Below are 20,772 nucleotides of genomic sequence, written 5' to 3' on the forward strand. Positions count from 1 at the left end.
CATCAAGTGCTCTTATTGAGTAAAGTATTTAGCAAACAATATAAGGTGCATCATATTCTGTCGCCAAAGCTTCGAAAGCGTAACATGTTTACCTGCAACACATGATGAAACTCTGATGATGCTAATGAGGCTAATTATGGGAATGTCAGTCATGCCCAGTTATCACAGTGTGGTTGAGCGATGATTCAAGATTTTTCTATGAAATTTGAGATTTAGTGAAGCATTGAATCTGAGCAGAAACTGATACTAAAGGGCTGAAGGAATAATTTGACATTTTGGGAAATAAGCTACTTGTTTTTTTTTTTTTGGGTCAAGAGTGCACAGAGTTGCCCCCATTTCCAGTCTTTTATGCTAAGCTAAGCTAACTGTTTGCTGGCTCCAGCTCAATATTGAACAATTTAATATGATAGTGGTATCAATCTCCTCATCTAACTCTAGGCAAGACAGAACATAAATAAGTATAGGAACACAACAAGTATTCCTACATGTACCTGAATGAATAGTGAAAACCTAAAGCTCCTGTTAGTAAGATAGTAACACTTTGGGATCGTAGGTCGGGTCAGCGTCAGTATCTGACGGGTTGGTAAAGAGACTCAAAAATCGACTGTCTTACTAACAGGAGCTTGAACTGAATCCAGACATGCTGCCTTGTGTTGTTAAATGATTGAAGACGCTTTTCTTCTTTTGCTTATGTTTTATTTTTCTGTGTTTTCTTAAGTTGCAGTGCGTTGAGCTCTCGGGGCCACAGCAGGCTTACATGTTGTGTAACCGTCCTCTGAAACCTAAAAGGCAGTTTTAAGTGAGTAACTGCAGCTAATGATTCTTGCAAAGCTGTCGCACTTTAAAGTGATCCTAAAATGATACTTAATGTTTGTGCCTTTACTCAGAATAAGCCTCTCAGTAAAGGAGATGTTATTTTTATGTCCCGACATGGATGCTGCCCCGACATGGATGCAATCATGTTTTGGATTGGCTGAAACACTTTCCTGATTCATCACATTTTCCATTTCTTTCCATTAAGCGATCTTACCTTATTTTTCTGGATGGTTCTGTATCAGCTGCGTGTCTGCCCCAGTAGATATTTAACCTTTTTTTTCACATGCACATTTTTAATTTGTGCCAGAAAAACAAGTGTAAACACCAAAATGAAATATAGGCAAGGCTGCAGTTTAAAAGTTGACACATGGAAAAGGAAAACACTCAATAAAGGTTTAATTGAAACTAAAGAAACAGAAAAATCTTCTATTATTTTGCACGTTTTCACACTTTATCTTCATCATCATGTTTGCATGACTCTACACTAAAACAATGAATAGGCTGGAAATGTCTCTAAATCATTGTGACATATAGTCACTGGTAATTATAACATATAATCTCATCCCTATAAGGTTATATCAGATGGAAGGCTGTTAATGAAATGGATTTGGAAAGTCTGCACTGACACAGTACAGTGACTGAAACTAGCTGCAGGTTGTTTGCTCCAAAGTTCACTTTCGAGTTATCCGCTCAGAACACTGTGCACCGCCGGTGTTTTAATGGATTGCATTGGGGTGTTTTTGACAGCTGCAGAACCTGGAGCAAAGAATCAGAAATGGTTTGGGACATACATCCAATTTTTTAAAAAAAAATAACTGAAGTAGATTGTAGTTTCTCCGTAACTGGATCGATTTTGCACGTAACTCGATATCAAAAAGTCTGCAGGACGCACCAAAGGTATGCTCTCTATGCTCACATCTTCATTCAGAACAAACGTTTGCTCGTTGAGAGCAGTGAAGAAATACAGCGTACACATGATGCAATGGGAATGTGCAGAAAAGCAATATATAAAAAGGCAAATTCAGTTATTCCACTGAATTATGGCTCCTGTCAGACATGAGGCGCGATCCATCAATGTGAAAGGCCTTCGACTGACTCACTGTTATAAATCCACTGACTCATACTCTGCCTTATGTTGTCTGACAACATCCAATCTATTCCTCAGATTTTGTTTTTTATGTAACTGTGAGCATGTGTGTACACTGGTGGGAATAATAAATAGACTCAAAGTCATAGTTGAGTAAATGTGTATGCAGCCATTCATGAGATGAACCGGGGTCGACTGAGGGCAAGACGGCCCCTCGTACCCTCCAGGTGGCCTGTGGGCGCCCCCCTCACACTTTTATGAGTCGCTTGGAATCTATATTAATTTCTCTAAAGTCCTGACTTTATGTCCTCTGCAGGGACACAGGAGGAATGAGCAAATGGTGCAAGGGGCGAATAAAATGTGAGATGGAAATGAGGAGAATTCTCAATTTAAATCTCCAGGAGACAATGATTTATTACGCAGACACAATAACGATATGTGATTACTGAAATGATTGAGTATTTCTCTAATTGCTTGATGAATAACTGGACAATCCAATTACAATCATTTGTGAAACGTCAGTTTTTACACTTGTATCTTCAACGCAGAGTAAATGTAAAGGAAAACATCACGTTGTGGCTTAAAATACCTGCCTTGGTGCCACGAACACAGCTGGAAATTGTCCTCAGGTCTTACAAATTGTCCTCCTACTTATAAATGTTGAAATGCAGTCTTGAACTGCTGTCACTGGCTTCTCGTCTGTAACTCCACCACCATCCGCTCCACCTCTGGATATCACGGTCAGGTCATAAACATGTAATGTGAATGTGACGTAGCGGTGGTTAGCAGAAATGTTAACTGCCAATGTTTTATCCTGGTAACTGGGCTGCTATTTTAAAAACATACAGTTTGTATTATGTACAAACTATCACAGAACAGTTGGCAGTAAGTATTCAGCTTTGTACAAACAGGAAATGGTAAAGTGAGCGCGCCAACATCAACCAAAACTGTGACCGTGGAATAACACCGCCAATTAAACCTCCCAGATGAAGCACAACGATCCTCCAGAGATTTAATACTTTTCTTCCTGGATCCTTCTGCAATTGTCAGCGCATGAAAAGAGCCACGTTCAGAACGAAAACACCAGCCGACACCGCAAACAAATGGGACGTGGCTGCACCATCTACCCAGAGAGACGTTTATTTTGGAAAAATCTGTACACGCTCGGAGTCTGCAGACAGTCCTAGCTGATAAACAACTTGCAAATGGAGGTGCTCTGTTCTGTAACAGCGCAGTTAAAGAGTATTAGTTATACCCTCATGCTCGACTCCTACAATGTCAATTCAGCAAGTGTTAAATGCACAGTTACTTTCTACCAGAGGGCCCCAGGAGCTCCCTTTCATTACACAGCTAACCATAAATAGATAATGATGATCGTAGCTGTTCCTGCTGTGAAGCTTTGTGAAATGTGTCAGCTTTGGTGCTAATATTGGAAAGTGATGGAGCATTTGTATGGGCTGCAGTGTGTGGGAAGGTTGTAACTACTGCTGTAGCGTACTGAATCTCTCTCCGCTCCTATATTTGATAATGCTTTGTACGGATTTTTTTTTTGCTTATGAATAAATTTTGCGCTGTCGTCTAAACGCTGATGATCTGATTACATTTCAGTGATACTCTTGTGACTGGCTGTGTTTGTTTGTTGTCTGTCTTATCTCTGTTGTGTTATTTCCTTTCCTGTAATCAAGTCTTTCCTGCAAAAGAGGGCTCAATCCTAATGAGACTACCTGATTAAACAAAGGTTATACTAATAAGTGCAAGTGATTGCTGCCAAATATCACCCGGTGCTCGGTGTTTTAATTATTTTACAGCCGTACTGTGACTCAGAACATTATGAGATCCTCACACCTTCGAAAGGACTGAGGACGCTGAACCACAAAGTTTTTTTGAACCTATATCGTGTGTGTAAATGTACCTTCATAAATTGTGTGCACAGCTGTGTAATCATCCATTGTTCATACTGTTCCTGCATGTTTGTCTTTCACACAACACTGATTTCCACACAGTCCGAAAAGGTGACATTCCCCTCGCCTCATCGCCATTCGCAATTTTATTTTTACTTTTTGCAGCTGTAAGCAGTTCGTCCATTTGCTTTGTGCATTGCATTGAGAAACATCAGTGTGCAAAAAACCAGACACACTTAAAAATCAAATGTTTAATGTGAACACTGGCTTTTATGAGTTATTAAGTTTAGTTTAGCTTGAAGTTTTAGGGTTTTTTCAATATTAAAAGTGGAAAGAAGAGCAGAAAATAAAAATTTGCCTACTGGCCTATTGGATTTAAAGTGACTATGAGGAATGCTTGTTCCCTGAATGGAGTTAATGGAAGAGCTATGCTGTGCTGAGACGTATTTCCAGAACTTACCAGGTAGTCTGACTTTCTCGCTCACTTCCCTCCATGGCAGCTCCTTATCTATCCTGTCTTGGTACGAGCAGATGTGTTATCGTACAGCTCTGGGTGTCCGCAAATGGCCACGATTAGTGACAATTATCCTCTCGTCCATTGCTGTTCATGTTCAATGTCCTGACATCAGCGACGTAAATGTCACGACGTCAGTATGAGCGCCAACGCCGACAGGCTTTCGCAAAACACAGCGTCGTATAGCCTGATGACTATACATCGAACCTAGTTAGAAAAAATGATGATTTTTCATTAAAATAAGAATAAAAAATATGACAAAGTCTAAAAATACAATAAAAAGAGGTTTGTCTCATTCAACCAGTACAGGGAGACATTTCGGCATTGATTTTGAGTCAATGGGTCACATGACCTGGAAGCTATTGAAGAAAAACTGATGACTATACATCGAACCTAGTGACAAAAACTATGTTTTTTCATTAAAATATTGACAGAAACTATGACGAGGACTAAAATCCAATAAAAAGAGGTGGGTCTCATTCAACCAGTACAGGGAGACATTTCGGCATTGATTTTGAGTGAATGCGTCACATGACCTGAAAGCTATTGAAGAAAATTGATGACTATACATCGAACCTGGTTAGATTTTTCATTAAAACATGAATATAAAATATGACAAAGTCTAAAATCCAAAGGGAAGAGCACTTTGTAAACTCTGTTTTTTAATGTCTCTATAAATAAAGTTATTATTATTTAATTTAATTAATCATATCATTATTCATCTTCATCAACTGTATGATTTACACCTGTGCTTTTCTTTTGGAAGGTCCCTCTTTGCCATAAATGATTCTGCAGCGACACCTGCTGGCGGGGAGGAGTACTGCACTTCCCTGACATTTATTTTGAACTGTGGAGACCTGCAGCTGTTGTTAAAGCCCTGTTGACAAGGGGACCGACATAAATACAGGTTTGTCACCAAACTCTTACACGTTATTCCTGAACACAACGCTGAGTATCATCACAGCTTCAGTTTCTTTTAAAACTGGTGGTTAAATCACGTGAACGTAGCTTGAGCCTTGCTAGCTAGCTAGCTAGCAAACGGCTAAAGCAGCTAGCTAGTGAGCTCAGTTAGGAAGTGGGGGGACACTACGAGCTAGTTTGCTCGCTAACAAGCGTTTTAGGGTTTTAAAGACAAAGATACACACAAAGCATGATGTAAGAGAGGATAATACAATAGTCAAAGTCGGGATATAAATAGCGTTTGCTGTTATCTTGTGTTAACGTGGCGTCTAATCGTGTCACAAGGAGGCAATCAAACCTTGTCAGTATAGATAAAGAAGAAGGTCATGGCTGAAATTACAGCAAAATGGTGGCTGTTTTATCACACAGGGTTCAAACTAACTGCTTGTGTTTTTGGGATTCAGTCTAATTAGTCTTTTCCCGTCATTCAGCTGAAAATAACAGCCAGCTCAGCCCCTCTGGGCTCATTTACAGTCTGCCTGAAGTCACTTTGTGTTGTCACAAATGTTTTGTTCAGTGGTGGAAGAAACGTCCAAACCATTTATTAAAGTGAAAGTATGAATACCACAATGAAAAACCACCATTGTTATCATTATTATTATTATTATTATTATTATTATTATTATTATTATTATTATTATTATTATTATTTGCTCAGGTTAAAAGTAGAGAAGTATCAGCAAAGTATACCTCAAGAGTCAAAAGTGAAAGTACTAATCATGTAGACTTGGATTACTATAATTATTATTTGAATGTTTCGCTTATTAACATACATTTCTCAAAATTAGTTTGGGATATTAGGATAGTTTAGTGTTTCACTTGATTGTTTATTTCGTGACATATCTGAATTTTTTTCGTTTTGTGAATATTTTTGGCCCCCAAAAATGATGCGACACATTTCATTTGACTGAAGTTTCATCACGATTCGATATTATTCTGTGGACAACGATACGATATTTGCAGATGTGACAAAGTCTTCCGCGATACGATTTCGATTGGATACAGGAGCCTGCGATCGATAGGAGATGATATCATATGCCTGTTTAACACAATCGGTAACATTTATATCAGCTCGCAAAAAGCAACTTAAATCTGATTCGACGCTCTTATTGCTGAACTCTTCAGTGGAAATATTATTGTATCAATGGTTCCAGACCTTTAAATGGAAAACAATCTATTATTTTCAATAAAAAGAAAGCACTGTTGAGACAGGAGTTGTGCATGGATGGAAACGGTGACACAGACGTGCCATGGGACTTTAAAAATAAAGACGTATCTTAACAATGGCGGCGATATGAATTGATGTTTTCTCTTTGCATCAATGCTATTGGATTGTTGATCATTGAATCGATATATCGATCCGGATCGATGTGTCGTTACACCCCTAATGCATATATGCACCCATATCACTGTATCCCATAACTAATTTCAAGTAGTACACTTTTAAGGGGTTTTATCATCAACTGTGTATCGTGTTTTACAAGCTAATATTATGTAAAATCTTAATTCATGAAGCAACTAGCTGTGAAATTAAAGGCCTTGTTTCTAACAAAAGTTGGTAAATTTTTATGTAGCTCACTAAAATCTACAATATTTCCCTCGGAAGTAATCTTTTTAGCCATTGTTTTCAACAGTGAACAAAATCCAGTGGTATAATGACCACCATCAATAATTGGTAAATATATAGTCAATTAAATTTTGTTGCAACTGATGTTAATGAACCCTTACAACTGCTTAATGAATGATTTATGATGCATTTAATTGTTTAACAGTCAAATAATTATGGACAAAAGCTTGATTAGCGATTATATTTACCATTTATATTAAGAGTTTACTGTAAAGTGTTACCAAAACCCAAACATTGTCTGGTTCCAGCTTCTCAGATGTGAGGATTCGCTTCTTTTCTCTGCTCTATATCGTTGTACTCTGGTGGTCTTTGAAACACAGAGACAACAGACAAACACAGACACAATCAGATTATACTAATGAAAGTAATTCAGCTCTTGAGTGGAAGTTGAACGTTGCAGAGAACGACAATATTAAAGCAAAGCATCCTGACGTTGTACACCACGACAAACATACAGTTTCAAGGGAAATACAGCCTCTTAATTTGTGCTCATAATTGTCACGACAGCTCTGGATGCTGCACGTCACAGGATGGACTCCAGTGGGAAACCCTCGACAGCCCAGCTCGTGGTTTTGGCCACCAGCTCGGCCCTGACGGCGCTCTTCTACTCCATTTACCGGAGCAGAGCGACGACAGTTGCCAGATTAAAGGTCAGACTCATTTCAGCACAGACTCGCTGTCATGTGAATGTCAGTGGCGTGTGAATTTATTACCTGTAATGTTCCATTTGTTAATCTGATGTACGTGTTTACACAGGAAGCCAAGAAAGTCTCAATCGACCAGGAGCTGAAAAACATACTGTCTGAAACTCCCGGACGATGCGTGCCGTATGCCGTCATAGAAGGTGTGTGATGCTACCTCGAAAGCCTTTAATGAAGTTACTGGGGTTTTGATTCTTACACAGCGTCTCTTTCATTGCTCTCTGCAGGTGTGGTGAGATCTGTGAAGGAAACTCTGAACAGCCAATTTGTGGATAACTGCAAAGGTGTGATTGAAAGACTGACCCTGAAGGAAGAAAAGATGGTGTGGAATCGCACCACTCATCTCTGGTAAGTCACGGAGAGGACTTAGGAAGTGAAATATCATATTCTCAGTAAAGTATACTTTAAGGAGGCATGCGGAAACTTAAGCTTGCCCAACTGAAATTGATCCGTCGTCTACAGCGGCATAAATACAGAATCTGCTCTGTAAATCACATCCTGTGATTTGGTAAACAACAGAAGGGCCACAGACTTTGAACAAAACCCACTTAAGCCTCCGTTCATCTTCGTATCCATCTTACTAACGTGAACAGGTCTCGTTCTGCAACTGAGCTTGTTTAACAAACAAACAACCAAACAAATATTTGCTGGTGATAAGTGCACTGTAGGATTTGTCACTTTGCCAGCAAAATAACTAATTAGCTGCTGAGCTGTTGCACATTAAACACAACGTAAACATCCTCGCAAATGTCACTCGTGTTTGTTTAGATGCCGGAGTGATTATTTGTTTTAAGTCAGACAGCGACACGCCCCTCCAGCTGCTGAGGAGTGGAGTATTATTTACATTTCACCAAGACTGTCTTCCTTTTTAAGATAAAAAGCAATACATTTAAAAACATGTTGACGTTATTTTAAATGCAATTAGAGACGACTGTGTGACTTCAGTTGGTCTTAAAAGTGACGGACATAATCTAACAGAACTGGAGCTGAAAAGATCAACAGAAAACTGATCAGCCATTATTTTTTATAACAATTTAACAATTTTCTTAACAAAAATGCCAAACGATGATTGTTCCTGCTCCTTTAAATATGAGGATTTTCAGGTTTTATCCATTTTTGAACCATTGCAAACTGAATATAACATTATTTTTGGACTGATGGTCGGACAAAACCAGACATTTGAAGATGTTATCTTGAAGTCATGAAAGCTGCGATGGGCATTATATTGACCAAGCTACTAATAGAACTACAAAACTAGAATGGCTCTCAGTAGATTACATACCTCCGCCAAGGCCCAACCGTCCCCTTTAATTCAATCAATCCAATCTAATATATATAATTATACTCACTCACGCCACCTAAATCCACCAGATTTGTTTTTCCATCTAGATTCGTGCATCATTCCTTTGCAAGTGAATGAAAACATTATTTTAAGCCCTAAACAAAACATTAATATCTGTGACATTTTATAAACAGGAACAACACAGAGAAAGTCATCCACCAGCGCACCAACACCGTTCCATTCTCCCTCGGGTCTCACGATGACGACATCGCTGTCGCAGTGCGGGTCATACGTCCACTAGATGCCGCCGAGTTGGACCTGGAGACCACTTATGAGAACTTCCACCCCACGGTCCAGTCCTTGTCCAACGTCATCGGCCACTTCATCAGCGGTGAGCGACCCAAGGGCATCCACGAGACTGAGGAGATGCTGCGGCTGGGGGACAGCATCACGGGTGTGGGAGAGCTGGTCCTGGACAACAACCTGATCAAGATCCAACCTCCCAAACAGGGCTTCCAGTACTTCCTCACTCGGCTGGACTACGACGCTCTTCTCAGGAAGCAGGGGAACAGCGTCAGACTGTGGCGGATTCTGACCGTCGTCTTCGGCGTCGCCGCCTGCTCCATGCTCATCTTCATCCTGTGGAAGCGATACGTTCACCACAGACAGAGCAAGAGGGAGAGGAGCATGCTGGAGGAGTTCAAGGAGCAGCAGAAGAAACGCATGCGTGAACTCAACCTGGAGGAGAGCAGCGTGTCGCCCACCAGCTGTACTGTGTGCCTGAGCCGGGAGCGCTCCTGCGTGTTTCTAGAGTGCGGTCACGTGTGTGCCTGTGGTCCGTGCTACGAAGCCCTGCCAGAGCCAAAGAAATGCCCCATCTGCAGGGCGACTATAGACCGGGTGGTGCCTCTTTACAACAGCTAATGTGGAAATACACATCAGTCACGGGAACACTGGATTTATGTCAGTCAGAGGTTGCCTGTTCAGACTTGAAAAGGGTATTGTCGGTACATTTTGTTGCACTTTTTTTTGGCGTTCTCACTCCTATAGATAAATAGAAGATATTTGTGCTGGATCATTCTGCAGTTCAATCAAAATTCCCATTTATTTTGTGAAAGAAAACACAAATATTTTCTGGTTCCAGATTCTCAGATGTGAAAGGATTTGCTGATTTTCTCTGTTTTGTTTTTTTATCATTGTAAACTGATTATCTTTGTGTTTGAACACATTTGAGGATGCCACCTTTTGGATGGACATTACACAGGTTAAAGGATCAATCAAAAACATTATTTGCAGATTTATCACTTACAAAAATACTTCCGCTTTAGAGTCGAGATAGAAGGTAGCAGAAAATGACGACAACAAAAAAATGTGACTGATAGTTTTAAGTGAAAGACTTCGTAATCTGCGCTTATCATCGCTGTCACAACAGTGTTGAATGCTGCAAATCACCTGGACTCGAGCGGGAAACCCTCAGCTTTCTGCTTTCAGTCACTCTTACAGATGAATAGCAGGTTTCTGTGCTGAATCACGATGCTGTCAAATCAAATTTGAACCTGTATAAACAGACAAAATGAAATCCCTTCTTTAATCTTGACAGAGAAAATTAGATTCCTCCCGACTCAGACGCCGACAAATATCGGTCCTGTATCCCAACAACGATCAATCTTCAAACTTACGAGCATTTACCAAGAATATTTATTACATTTTTACACGCTCAAAGCAGGAATTACATGTTTTCACGTAATGTAACAAGATGCATTTAAGTGTCACTAAGTGTTGGTATATTTTAAGAATATTGTACATCAGTTACTTTACAAAGCTGCTGTAAATGATGTGATTAGAAATGGATTACACTCGGCATCATTCAGTATGAAGGCAGAGATTAATGTACAGCTTTTATCTTGTTGTCGTCTGGATGGAAATACGTTTAGGAAAGTAAAAATTTGATCAGTGTTGCTCCTGTTTGAATTCAGATTATTTGTCAGGAATGTCACTCAGTCATAATTGCTATATGTAAGCATGTGGCAAACAACATATGCCCCATAATTATAACAGCAACAACGAGGGATGAAAACTGAAAATTTGACAGCAGAAAATGTCAGCTAGAAGAGATATAACAGGCAAAACAGAGAAGAGGAGGAGGATAAAGATAGAAACTGTCAAATGAGCACTCATTTTATGTCAAACGTCACCACAGAAAGTGTCAGCTGTCGGGATTTAATTACAGGTTTATTACATTTATGGTCAAGGGCCGTGTACACATTCCATGAGCCTCATACAAAGACAAGAGAAGCATTTATATTCTGCAGTTGCTGTCGTCCCTCAGCAAGTCGTATATGAAACATCAGTGAAACATCCTTTTCAGTCCTCCCTGTAGGTTGTGCAGCTTCATACACTAACACACTCTTGGCCTTCACTCTTTATGATAATTTCTAAGAACGTCCTCAGTCACAAGACTTTAGGGGAAACTCGTAAGCTACGATGGATTTTAAACTTTACCCAAGATGCCTTGTTGAAACGGAGTCCATCTTGTTCTCAGTCTTTATCAGCCTGTTCAGTCTCCCTGAAGATCCTTTGTTGTCTTAAGTTTGGATTTAGCTGCGGTGAAACCTTGCGGTTCATTTAAGGTTGTGTTTGAGGTGCCTGTGTAGGAGTTTGAAGGGCGAGGTCAGGTGAGGCGGAGGAGGGGATGATTGTACAAGATTTTGTCGGGTTGTCCTGGAGAGAGGGAGCACACCGACCTTGCCTTGTTTTTTTGTTTTGTTTTTTATTTTTCCTCCGGGTGCCTGATCTGCAGCAGCTGCTCACACTGTACAGACATTCAGCTAGAGGACACACGGGGAGCGGCAAAAACATGTTTAAGAGTCACCTCTGCACCGTCACAGCCGCCGAGTGTTGCACTTTGAACCTGCCGATCCTGGGACATCAATAAAAACAAATCAGCTCATTGTCTGTTTGCAACTGAAACTTCAATAAAGACAAATGCAATGTGGACAAAATGCTGTGGAGAAACTGAATTACTTAAAGATGTTTTAAGACACAAAAGAGAGCTTGATTGTAGGCGATGGAGGTTTCTGCCAGGAGAGGGAGATGTCTGCCTGTGAGGAAAATCAGGATTCAGGAATCGGAGAGCGTGAAAATAGCAGCTGTTTTTTTAAAGTTGTTGTTTTTTTTAATTGAAACAGAACAATTCTAGGCCCTGAATGAAAAGCTCAGTTTTGCTTTGTTTCAGTGGCATAAAAATGAATACATTGATTCAAGATTCTTTATTGTCATTGTGCAAGACAGCGAAATAGCGAAGCATTTCCCTAAGAAAAATGAATCATGCTAATTTCCTCCACCATCCAGCGAGTATACATAATGTATATGGAATGACGAAAGAGTTCACATGCGTCATATATATAGTAGTATTCTAAATAAGTGTGTAGTCGTTCACATACATGAACAACGTAGCTTAAACGTATACATTCATTCAATGTATTCATAATAAAAGACTCATTTTCCATGATGGCTTTGGCCAGGAAGTAATATTTTATGTTCTGGCATAATCTTTTGTTGCACTTCTCATTTTAAGCCAGTGAGCAAAGAATGAAACCTTTTTCTTTCTTTTCTTTTTTTTTAGGAAATCGATCTCATTTTTAGTGTGACAAGTGAAAAGCAAACGATGGAGCCAGAGTAGAGGCTTGAAAAATGCTCCGGCACGATTCAATTTAAAGTCAGCGGGGATGCATATCTGTCTCCAGAGGAGGTCGTATTAAAACGGTGTGAGCACACAAGAATGTCCTTTATACTTTCAAATGATTCTGTATTATTCACAAAGAAGTCCCCATTTTATCAGCCCACATTATGCCACAACACCCCAGATGTATTATTTAACATTACATTGGGACTTTGGCATTACCATGATATTAGTATTCAGCAGCTTGCCCTGCAGAGCTCTGTTTCTCCAGGAGTGAGTTGATTCTGGTCAGCCTCTGAAGGAACCTGAGCTAAATGTCAAATATACAGTGTAATCAAGCAGAGAGAGTATTTTCACACTCCTGTCTGTTGGAAGAAATGAATTGATGGCACTAAAAGCCTCATCATGGACACCCTGAAGTACATGCACGCTGCTGCTTTTCTTTGGTTTGTGATCCATTATACTGTCATTCAGCAATCCTCTGACACACGATGAAGCGTGTTCTTGGATTTACCTTCCCAAATCCAAAGAAAAATCAGCATCAATCGCAGAAAGTGCTACGAGAAATTGAAACCTTTGTGTTTTTAATGAAGCGTTTACTAAAGAAATGTGCAGCATGGGTCTCATAACACTCTTCTTATGTTGTTTGCTGTTGTAACTCTCATTTGCCTCAGCTGTACTTTGTGCTGATTAGCAAATGTTAGCATGCTAAACTAAGATATTTAACTTTGTACACATACCTGCTAAAGATAGACTTTGTTATTTATAGATTGAGACTTTTTCACAACACCGTACCCGTCAGACGAGACAGTATTCCAGAAACAGCACACAGTAAAAACATACAATACCAAACTGCCATTATAATCCACACTAAGGCCTGTTCATTGAGGCCTATTGTTTAGGAGCAGCTATGGCCACGGGGGGGAATCAGGCTTTTTTCCCCACAGCGAGCTCTCCTGCACTTCTCAGTGCAGCACGGTAACAATGTAATTGTGAGCATGTTTGCAAGCTGATTAGCAGTCGCTCAAAGCCCCAGGGCCTTAACTGCGCCTGATGCCAAACTCGTGTCATATCGGGAGCTCGAGATTCCATCTTGTAAATAACGTTCATGTCAACATCTAACTCATAATGACAACCGTGAAGAAAGCTCCAAATTAATCAAACTTAAACCAAACAAATATGAAGGTCTGGACAGCCAAAGACCGTCAATCAGTGTGATTAAATGCGGCATTTTATTGTTAGTGCACTCACACAACCAACTCCGCAACCATGAAACACTCAGCTGTGCTTGAACATTCATTCACGGTGACTCTTGTCTTGTTTTAACATTTTCTTTCATTTTGTTGGAACGCCTCAGATGTTCACCGTGCACTCTGACTTAAGCGTGTTCAAGAAATAAAGCAACGTTAGCACAAGATCTCACTTGTCCAACCGCTCGTCAGGCTTTAACAAAACTCTTTCTCATTGTGCGCCGAACATGAAAGCAGCAGCTCTGGTCCAACACCATGGAAACCCTTGAATATAGTCCAGCAGTGCTTTCATCAGCAGGAGCTGTCACTGTATTGCCAGTGAGTGAACCATCAAAGACATTCCCTCTATTATTCCCCCACTTAAGAGTTTTGAATTTCAATGCCGCACAAGGACTACGCAAGAACTGCTCAATAAGAGCAATACGCCAGGCTCAATGACGGCGCTGAGATGTTTACCGTGCAGGATTTACTCTCCAGTGATCCCAATTTGCAAATTAGAAAGAAACGATGCACCACATTTAACTGCAAAGGCACCAATTGGCCCTTGATTAAAATCCTCACAATTCAAACAGCAATCTGTTGTGAGGCGCAAGGCAACTTGAACATCAGATATACACTCGCAAAGACAAGATTAAGGAGGCTAATAACACCTGAGACAAGACATCGATCTGAAGAGCACATGGGAATACCGCGTAATCTGCTCCGACAAACAAACCATGGAGACTGGCTGCTAAATCTTCAAATGAATGATAATGTAATTGGAAATGTGAGGAATATATACATTGTTGGTTTCATTTTGGTCAAAATGCACCGATATAAATGTATGATTTACTCCAATTCAGCGCTGTAATTTAATTAACTGCGATGGGAAAGGCACCAGAGGCGGCTTATACGGATTAAACGCCTTTATCCCGACTAATTCTTCATATTGTATTTCATTTTCCGCTGCGCTCAAAGCTCATGAAAGTTATTTTATTCTGTAAGAAAAGCTGAAATTGGTGCCTGCTCGCTAATAAAGCTCTGTAAATGTTGCCTTATTAGAGGGTGGCACCCTTGAATCCTTTCGGTTGTTCTCTTCTTTATCGCAGAATTGGTTTTAGATGACAATGTGGCGGATTGATTTTTTTTCGATTCAATTAGGCTCCAGGCGCTGCAGCGGCACTCTGTTCAAAAGAAACATCTGAGTGTCTCTCAATAAAAGGAATACAGTTCTGGTCCATGTGAGCTCGGTACACAGCAATGTGGCAGTGAAAAAGGACACACGGTTAATCAAGTAATTCCACTTCAACATGAGAGTCCTCGGGAGGGTACCCATACTTCCTCTTTGTAGCCGATGTTGAATGAATCTTTTATTTAGTAAAAATTGCCACGAATACCACAATGGACCCTCTCAGTGTTATCTTATATCATACTACTAATGCATTAAAGGGGCTCTATGTACCAATTTGTAGACATTCACATGCAGAAATCACTTTTTTATTGGCCTTATGTGAACAGATTGTCGAATGACTTGAATAATGAGTCTTTCCGCGTCTCTCTCGGTTGCCTATACAAGCCTGTGTAAGGTTTGTTGAAGTTGTTTAATGCTGCTGGACTGTGGATTTCTTTGTGAAGGGTCTGATTTTTTGCAACAGTCTGAAGGATGTGACTTTATGCACGATCTCAAGTGCCTCCCTCTGCTCAGCTAACGGAGAGCAACAGTAGCTAACGTTACGACACAAAAGTGCCACAGAACCCCTTTTAATGTGTCTATTGTTGGGTATATAGCATAGCTTTCAAATATATGCATTTCCCTCTGAAATGTAGTGAAGCAGAAGTTCCATCGAGTGGAAACATGCAGGATGTAACGACATGATAAGTCCGACCAAAAATGATGATTCAGTCCTGATCTACTCCCCTCCCTCATGCTGATGGAAAGTCGGGTGAAGTTTCATAGTCATTTCTGGAGCTTCACAGCAAAACTGCATTGCGGCATTCTCCTAAACAACTGAATGATGGGGACACCTGATCTTCTTTATTTGAAAAGACGTTATTTACCCCCTTTGTAAAGCTGAAATCGTCACTGTAGCTGCTAAACTAAAAGTCTGAAGCAGTTGCATGAGTGTTGCAGCATTATCCGAAACAGCTGAAGTAAAATAAATACAACTGAAACCAAGCTCATCCGGTGTGATCCAAGTCTCCGGAAGTGCAGCTCATTCAACCATTTCAGACATTTAGCTTAGCAGCTACAGTGAAGGTTGTAAATAATGACTTTTCAAATGAATAGATCTCCGAGCTCAGGCCAGACAAGCTGTATGGAGCCACTTTATATTTAGTTTAGTTTTTTTTTCATCTACTTTAGTTATTTTAGGAGAATGCTGCAATGCTGTTTTGCTGTGAGGCTTCAGAAATGATTTATGAAACTTCACCTGACTTTCCATTGGCATGAGGCGTAAAAGATAATGACTGAATTTTCATTTTTCGGCTGAACTTATCCACTAATTGTTTAGCAGCTGTAATGTTCACAGACTGTGCCATCTTCGTGTTGGCACATTGATCACTAACAGACACCGTTCAGCTTTCTGCACCGGCCTGCACACACCCAGACACAGGACGAATACTGACTTTTTATATTTCATATGTTGTGTTAATGTGCCTCATGTGAAACAACCCATTATCCATTGTAAAGCTATTGTTAAACAAACACAGTCAGTGAGCCAGTAATAACAGTAACACATTAAAACATATTAGGGGACACTTTGGACCAAAGCAAAATATAGATCATCGTTGAGATCGTTTTCCCCTGCAGCACTTCAGATGTTGGAAGAAACACTGATGGGTTTCCATGGGAACTGCTAATCATCCTACACCCCAAACTTGAGACGTGATTCATTCATTGTACCCCGCGACCTTCCTCCAGACTAGATTTGAACCAGACAGTGTAATTACTTATGTTTGCTCTGTGCGCTATTTATGTGCACATTAAAACTGCTGTGATATAGTGGCCCGGATCAAATTAGACAACAGCCTCCGTTTCTGCGAGCCAGAGGAGTTTAAGTAGCTGAGATGTGAGAGAATAATTGGCACTGAAGAGTCACTGTCGGACAGATGTGGGGGGGGAGGAAAAAAACCTGATGACAGTTGTGAAGTTTGATGTTTTTTCAAACTAAATCTAAATTAAAATACCTTGTTTTTGCTTCAGGTAGTGGGAATGTAAGTTAATCAGATATCATACTTTACTAAATAATGTTCATGTAGAGAATAACCTGTAACTGAATGCCTTATCATAGTCAGTAGCTTAGCAACAGTATATGCTTCTTATGTTTTCTTCTCCTTATGTTCTTATAGGGTAATTTTCCTTTGTTTCTGATTTGGGAAAATTAATAGACGTGCTATTTTTGTTCTTTCTATATGCACTTGAATAAACTGCCAGAAAATATCATGTGCCTTTTGTGCGTGTGCTCTTCAAAGCACACTGTCAGGTACTGTTTGAGTGTTGTTTGATCCATGCAGCAGGGTGAAGCATTGTTAATAGCGCCGCAGTAATGAGCTATCATCTTTCTCAGACCGCCGCCTGTTTTCTGTCCCTCTCTTCCCTCTGTTCCTCCTTCACTCACCCTTTACAAATCTCTGTATCTCGTGCTGTGCATGTTTTACCTCGCTAAAAAGCTGGATGATATTAATTGTGTCTTGTCATCTTAATTACTAGTGCCCTCTTTGATTTCACGGAGCCATATTATGGCAGCTTTGGTTGTAAATGAGGCATGCTCTGTGTCGGTCTGTGAAAAAATACACCCAGCGCAGTTGAAGTCACCTTGACATCACACCAGCTACTGAGCCAGGTGGAATTATACAGCATGTGTCACTGTGAGTCCTACTAAAGAAGACGGTGTTAGTGAAGTGAATTACATGATTGGATATATTATGTTCTGTATGTGCGAAGTGTGAGGCAAAAAGTGTTTCTTCATAATTGGTTGTTCATTTTTACATTTAGCCATTTGGCAGACGCTTTTCGTCCAAAGCGATGTACTAATGAGGTGCAGACCAAGCCTCAGTGGATGAAGGAAAAGCCATCAAGAATAAGAGACACAGCACTCAGCTTCATACTCCACAACAGTGCCAAGGATTTATGGCTCAAATGACAAAATGCGAGCATCAACAGGGAACCAGTGGACGGCAGCAACCCAATCGCCAGAATAAATGTTGGCAAAATGTGTTTCTGCAAAACCACGTAAAAGTTAAAACTTTGCTTTTCTTTAGGTTCAATTAGGCTTGTCACAATGATGGTGCTTCAGCACAGAAACCACTTGGTTATGGTTAGGAAAAAATCATGGTTGGCATCCACTGCAAACTCAATCTGCGGTCACCGGCTTGGCAGCCTTGTCGTGTCGCCTGCAGCTGCACAGCCGTCCCCTCCGACTCCCGTTATGACAGTCAGATAATAAACATGTTATGTGATATGAAATGCTTTGCACAAATGTCATTATGGTACATATCTTCTATGACTTGTACCTATGGACGTGTCTGTAATTTGCAGAAACTGCTAACATTTATTGGCGACTGGGACCGAGAGCAGTGAAAAGCTGTTTTTGTGCTGTTTTTGGCTGAATGACAAACAGGCATGCCGCCACGATTTTGACCATTGGAGGAGGTTTTACTTTGTATGCTGGCAGTGTTCATCATCATCAGAACATATTATTTGCATGAATAAAATGACTTCATTCAAATCAACGTAAACACTGTTGTATCATGATCAGAAAGCAACATGAACGTGGTTGGAACCGAGGTCATATTTCTGTGCAGAACCAGGGAGGTTAGTTGAGAAAGTTCTGTTTCTCAGTGTATCTTTGTGTCCTTAGTTTGTGTCCGAACATGAATCGAGGTTAATTTTAGTTAGAGAGGTGAGTCCTGTGATTCTGTATCAGAACGTTTCCCGTAATGGCATACATCTTTAATTCATAACCAATCTGAAATATCTGTGAGGAAGATCATACAGTTAGGTTTTAAAAATTGATGCTGAGAGAAATATTGTTGTCTTGCATTCTGAATCCAAACCCTTCATTTTCTAGACTTTCCTATTGTATTGTACTTTTCTGCAATCCAAAGAATAAACTACTTTTAATAGACGAGGCAGAGAGTTTCATCCTTCTGTGTCTCGGTGTTTTTGTTCCTACGAGCCTGTTAGTGGTTATTTATTTAAAGTTATTGAAGGCCAATCAAAGTAAGAAAGAAAACAACAGCAGCCCTGCCAGAAAGGCATTTCGAGTAATCAAGACATGAGACTACCTGGGAGATAAGGGGCATATTCAGTCAGATAAGACCTGATCTTTCTGGTGTTTAATAGTGCAAAGCGACACCTCAGAGTGACAGCGGCTACTTGAGAGTGGTTTATGAATTAGACACAGATTTCTTGCAGACGTTGTCGGCTGATTTGTCCCCCTTGGCATTTTGTTCAAAGCGTTGTGAACGATTTGATTAAATACACAGTTGTTGAAGGGAGGCAAACAGCTCAAGCTAATGAGATCTTAACTCATTCACTTATTGTTAACAGCACCAGGGTGTTCACCGCACACCATATTTAAAAGATGTATTTGCACCATAGACTCCTGTCTGATGTCGATAAATCAACAGAGGATGGTGACACACAGCCAAGAAAATTAAAGTAGCTCCCTCCATTTTGGACCCCCTAGATCTCAAAGGTTAGCACTGTCGTAACGACCTGCTAACAATCAACACTACAAATTGGAATTTTGAATTTGGCACGAACATTTGCATTTGATCGCAGAAGCTCCACCGACTTTACATCAAAATGGTGAAGTTTGAAATGTAGGTGGGACCAGACCTTTGGAGAGATTGAGTTGAAGGTGGCAGCATCCATTTTCAGATATCAGTAACAAAGACCAAGATCCACTTCGAGACAGTCTGGCCATCTAATGGGAATGATAGGTAAAGCTGGGTATCATCAGCGTAGCAACAATGAAAAAAAAATATCTGTGAGTGGACAGCAAGAAAGAGGGTCCAAGCATCGATCCTTGAGGTACACCTTGTCAGTACAAGTGGAGCAATAATCACTAAAGAACCTAAACCTTTGGTTGTAGTTATTTTATTACATGCACCTGCAGAGCAGATCATAGCATCGACAGTTATAAAGACACTACAGACTCTTCAACAGCCTCAAACAGTCAACAACCATTGTAAAGGCACACACAGCAAGTTGAAAGATACTGCACTATACAGCTGACCCAGTACATAAAAATACAACAATTACAGCTGCACCTACTACTGCAATTACAGCACTATATGACATCTACTGGTTTTCTCATTTCAGAGAGCAAAGTAGTGCGCTACTGGCTCCAATGTGGCAATTCAGCCATTAAACATCATAACATAAACACCTGTGTTCATGCAGAAGGATTCATGCAACTCAGCCTGAGTGAAAAAATTAATAAATACCTGAGTAAAGCAACAACTGTGATGGGAAAATGAGGAAAATAAATACTGAAAGATGTCTACTTAGGCCAAACACAGATTCAAGAAAAAAGAAAAGATTGAGTACCTACTGTATATTTAAGAAAAAATAACAATTATTACCCACACTGATAAAACTGCAGTGAACAGATCTACATTTTCTGCTGACTTTAAACCTTGGTTAGGCACTTGCGGTAAATGAGCTGTGAGCATGACTGAACAAGCAGGGCTCCCTCTTCTTTGATTCCCAGAGTAGGACTGTTGATCGCTGCCCATATGCCTTTAGGAATGGGTTGCACCAGCAAGATTGTGTTTCAAACTAATTTATTTAATTTATTAAAGGTAATATTTATAACGTTTTTATGTCGATAAAACATTCTTAAAAATAATACATCGACAGAGCTTCTAGAAAGGTGCAGAATAAAGGTATCACTTTCCCTTAAAAACATCATTATGATTGTGAATTAATCATTTAAAAAATGTTGTCTGGTCCAACATGATTGTT

At 40.1% G+C, this 20,772-nt stretch overlaps 1 protein-coding gene across 1 annotated transcript; it reads left to right on the forward strand.

Annotated features, from left to right (window-relative positions):
- The first annotated feature begins 5,142 nt into the window (after positions 1-5,142).
- mul1 (mitochondrial E3 ubiquitin protein ligase 1) lies at positions 5,143-11,890 on the forward strand. Its single transcript, XM_073471086.1, has 5 exons — positions 5,143-5,225; positions 7,413-7,555; positions 7,662-7,749; positions 7,834-7,954; positions 9,083-11,890. The coding sequence occupies exons 2-5, from the start codon at positions 7,436-7,438 to the stop codon at positions 9,810-9,812; spliced, it is 1,059 nt and encodes a 352-aa protein (XP_073327187.1). The 5' UTR covers positions 5,143-5,225; positions 7,413-7,435; the 3' UTR covers positions 9,813-11,890.
- The last annotated feature ends 8,882 nt before the right edge of the window (positions 11,891-20,772 follow it).

This window comes from Pagrus major, chromosome 7 (genome assembly GCF_040436345.1).
Source record: "Pagrus major chromosome 7, Pma_NU_1.0".
In the NCBI taxonomy this organism is placed as follows: domain Eukaryota; kingdom Metazoa; phylum Chordata; class Actinopteri; order Spariformes; family Sparidae; genus Pagrus; species Pagrus major.

Coding starts and splice junctions, on each gene's coding strand:
- mul1 (XM_073471086.1), top strand. CDS start 7,436: ATGGACTCCAGTGGGAAACCCTCGACAGCCCAGCTCGTGGTTTTGGCC. Junction 7,556..7,661: donor CGACAGTTGCCAGATTAAAG/GTCAGACTCATT, acceptor GTGTTTACACAG/GAAGCCAAGAAAGTCTCAAT. Junction 7,955..9,082: donor AATCGCACCACTCATCTCTG/GTAAGTCACGGA, acceptor TTTTATAAACAG/GAACAACACAGAGAAAGTCA.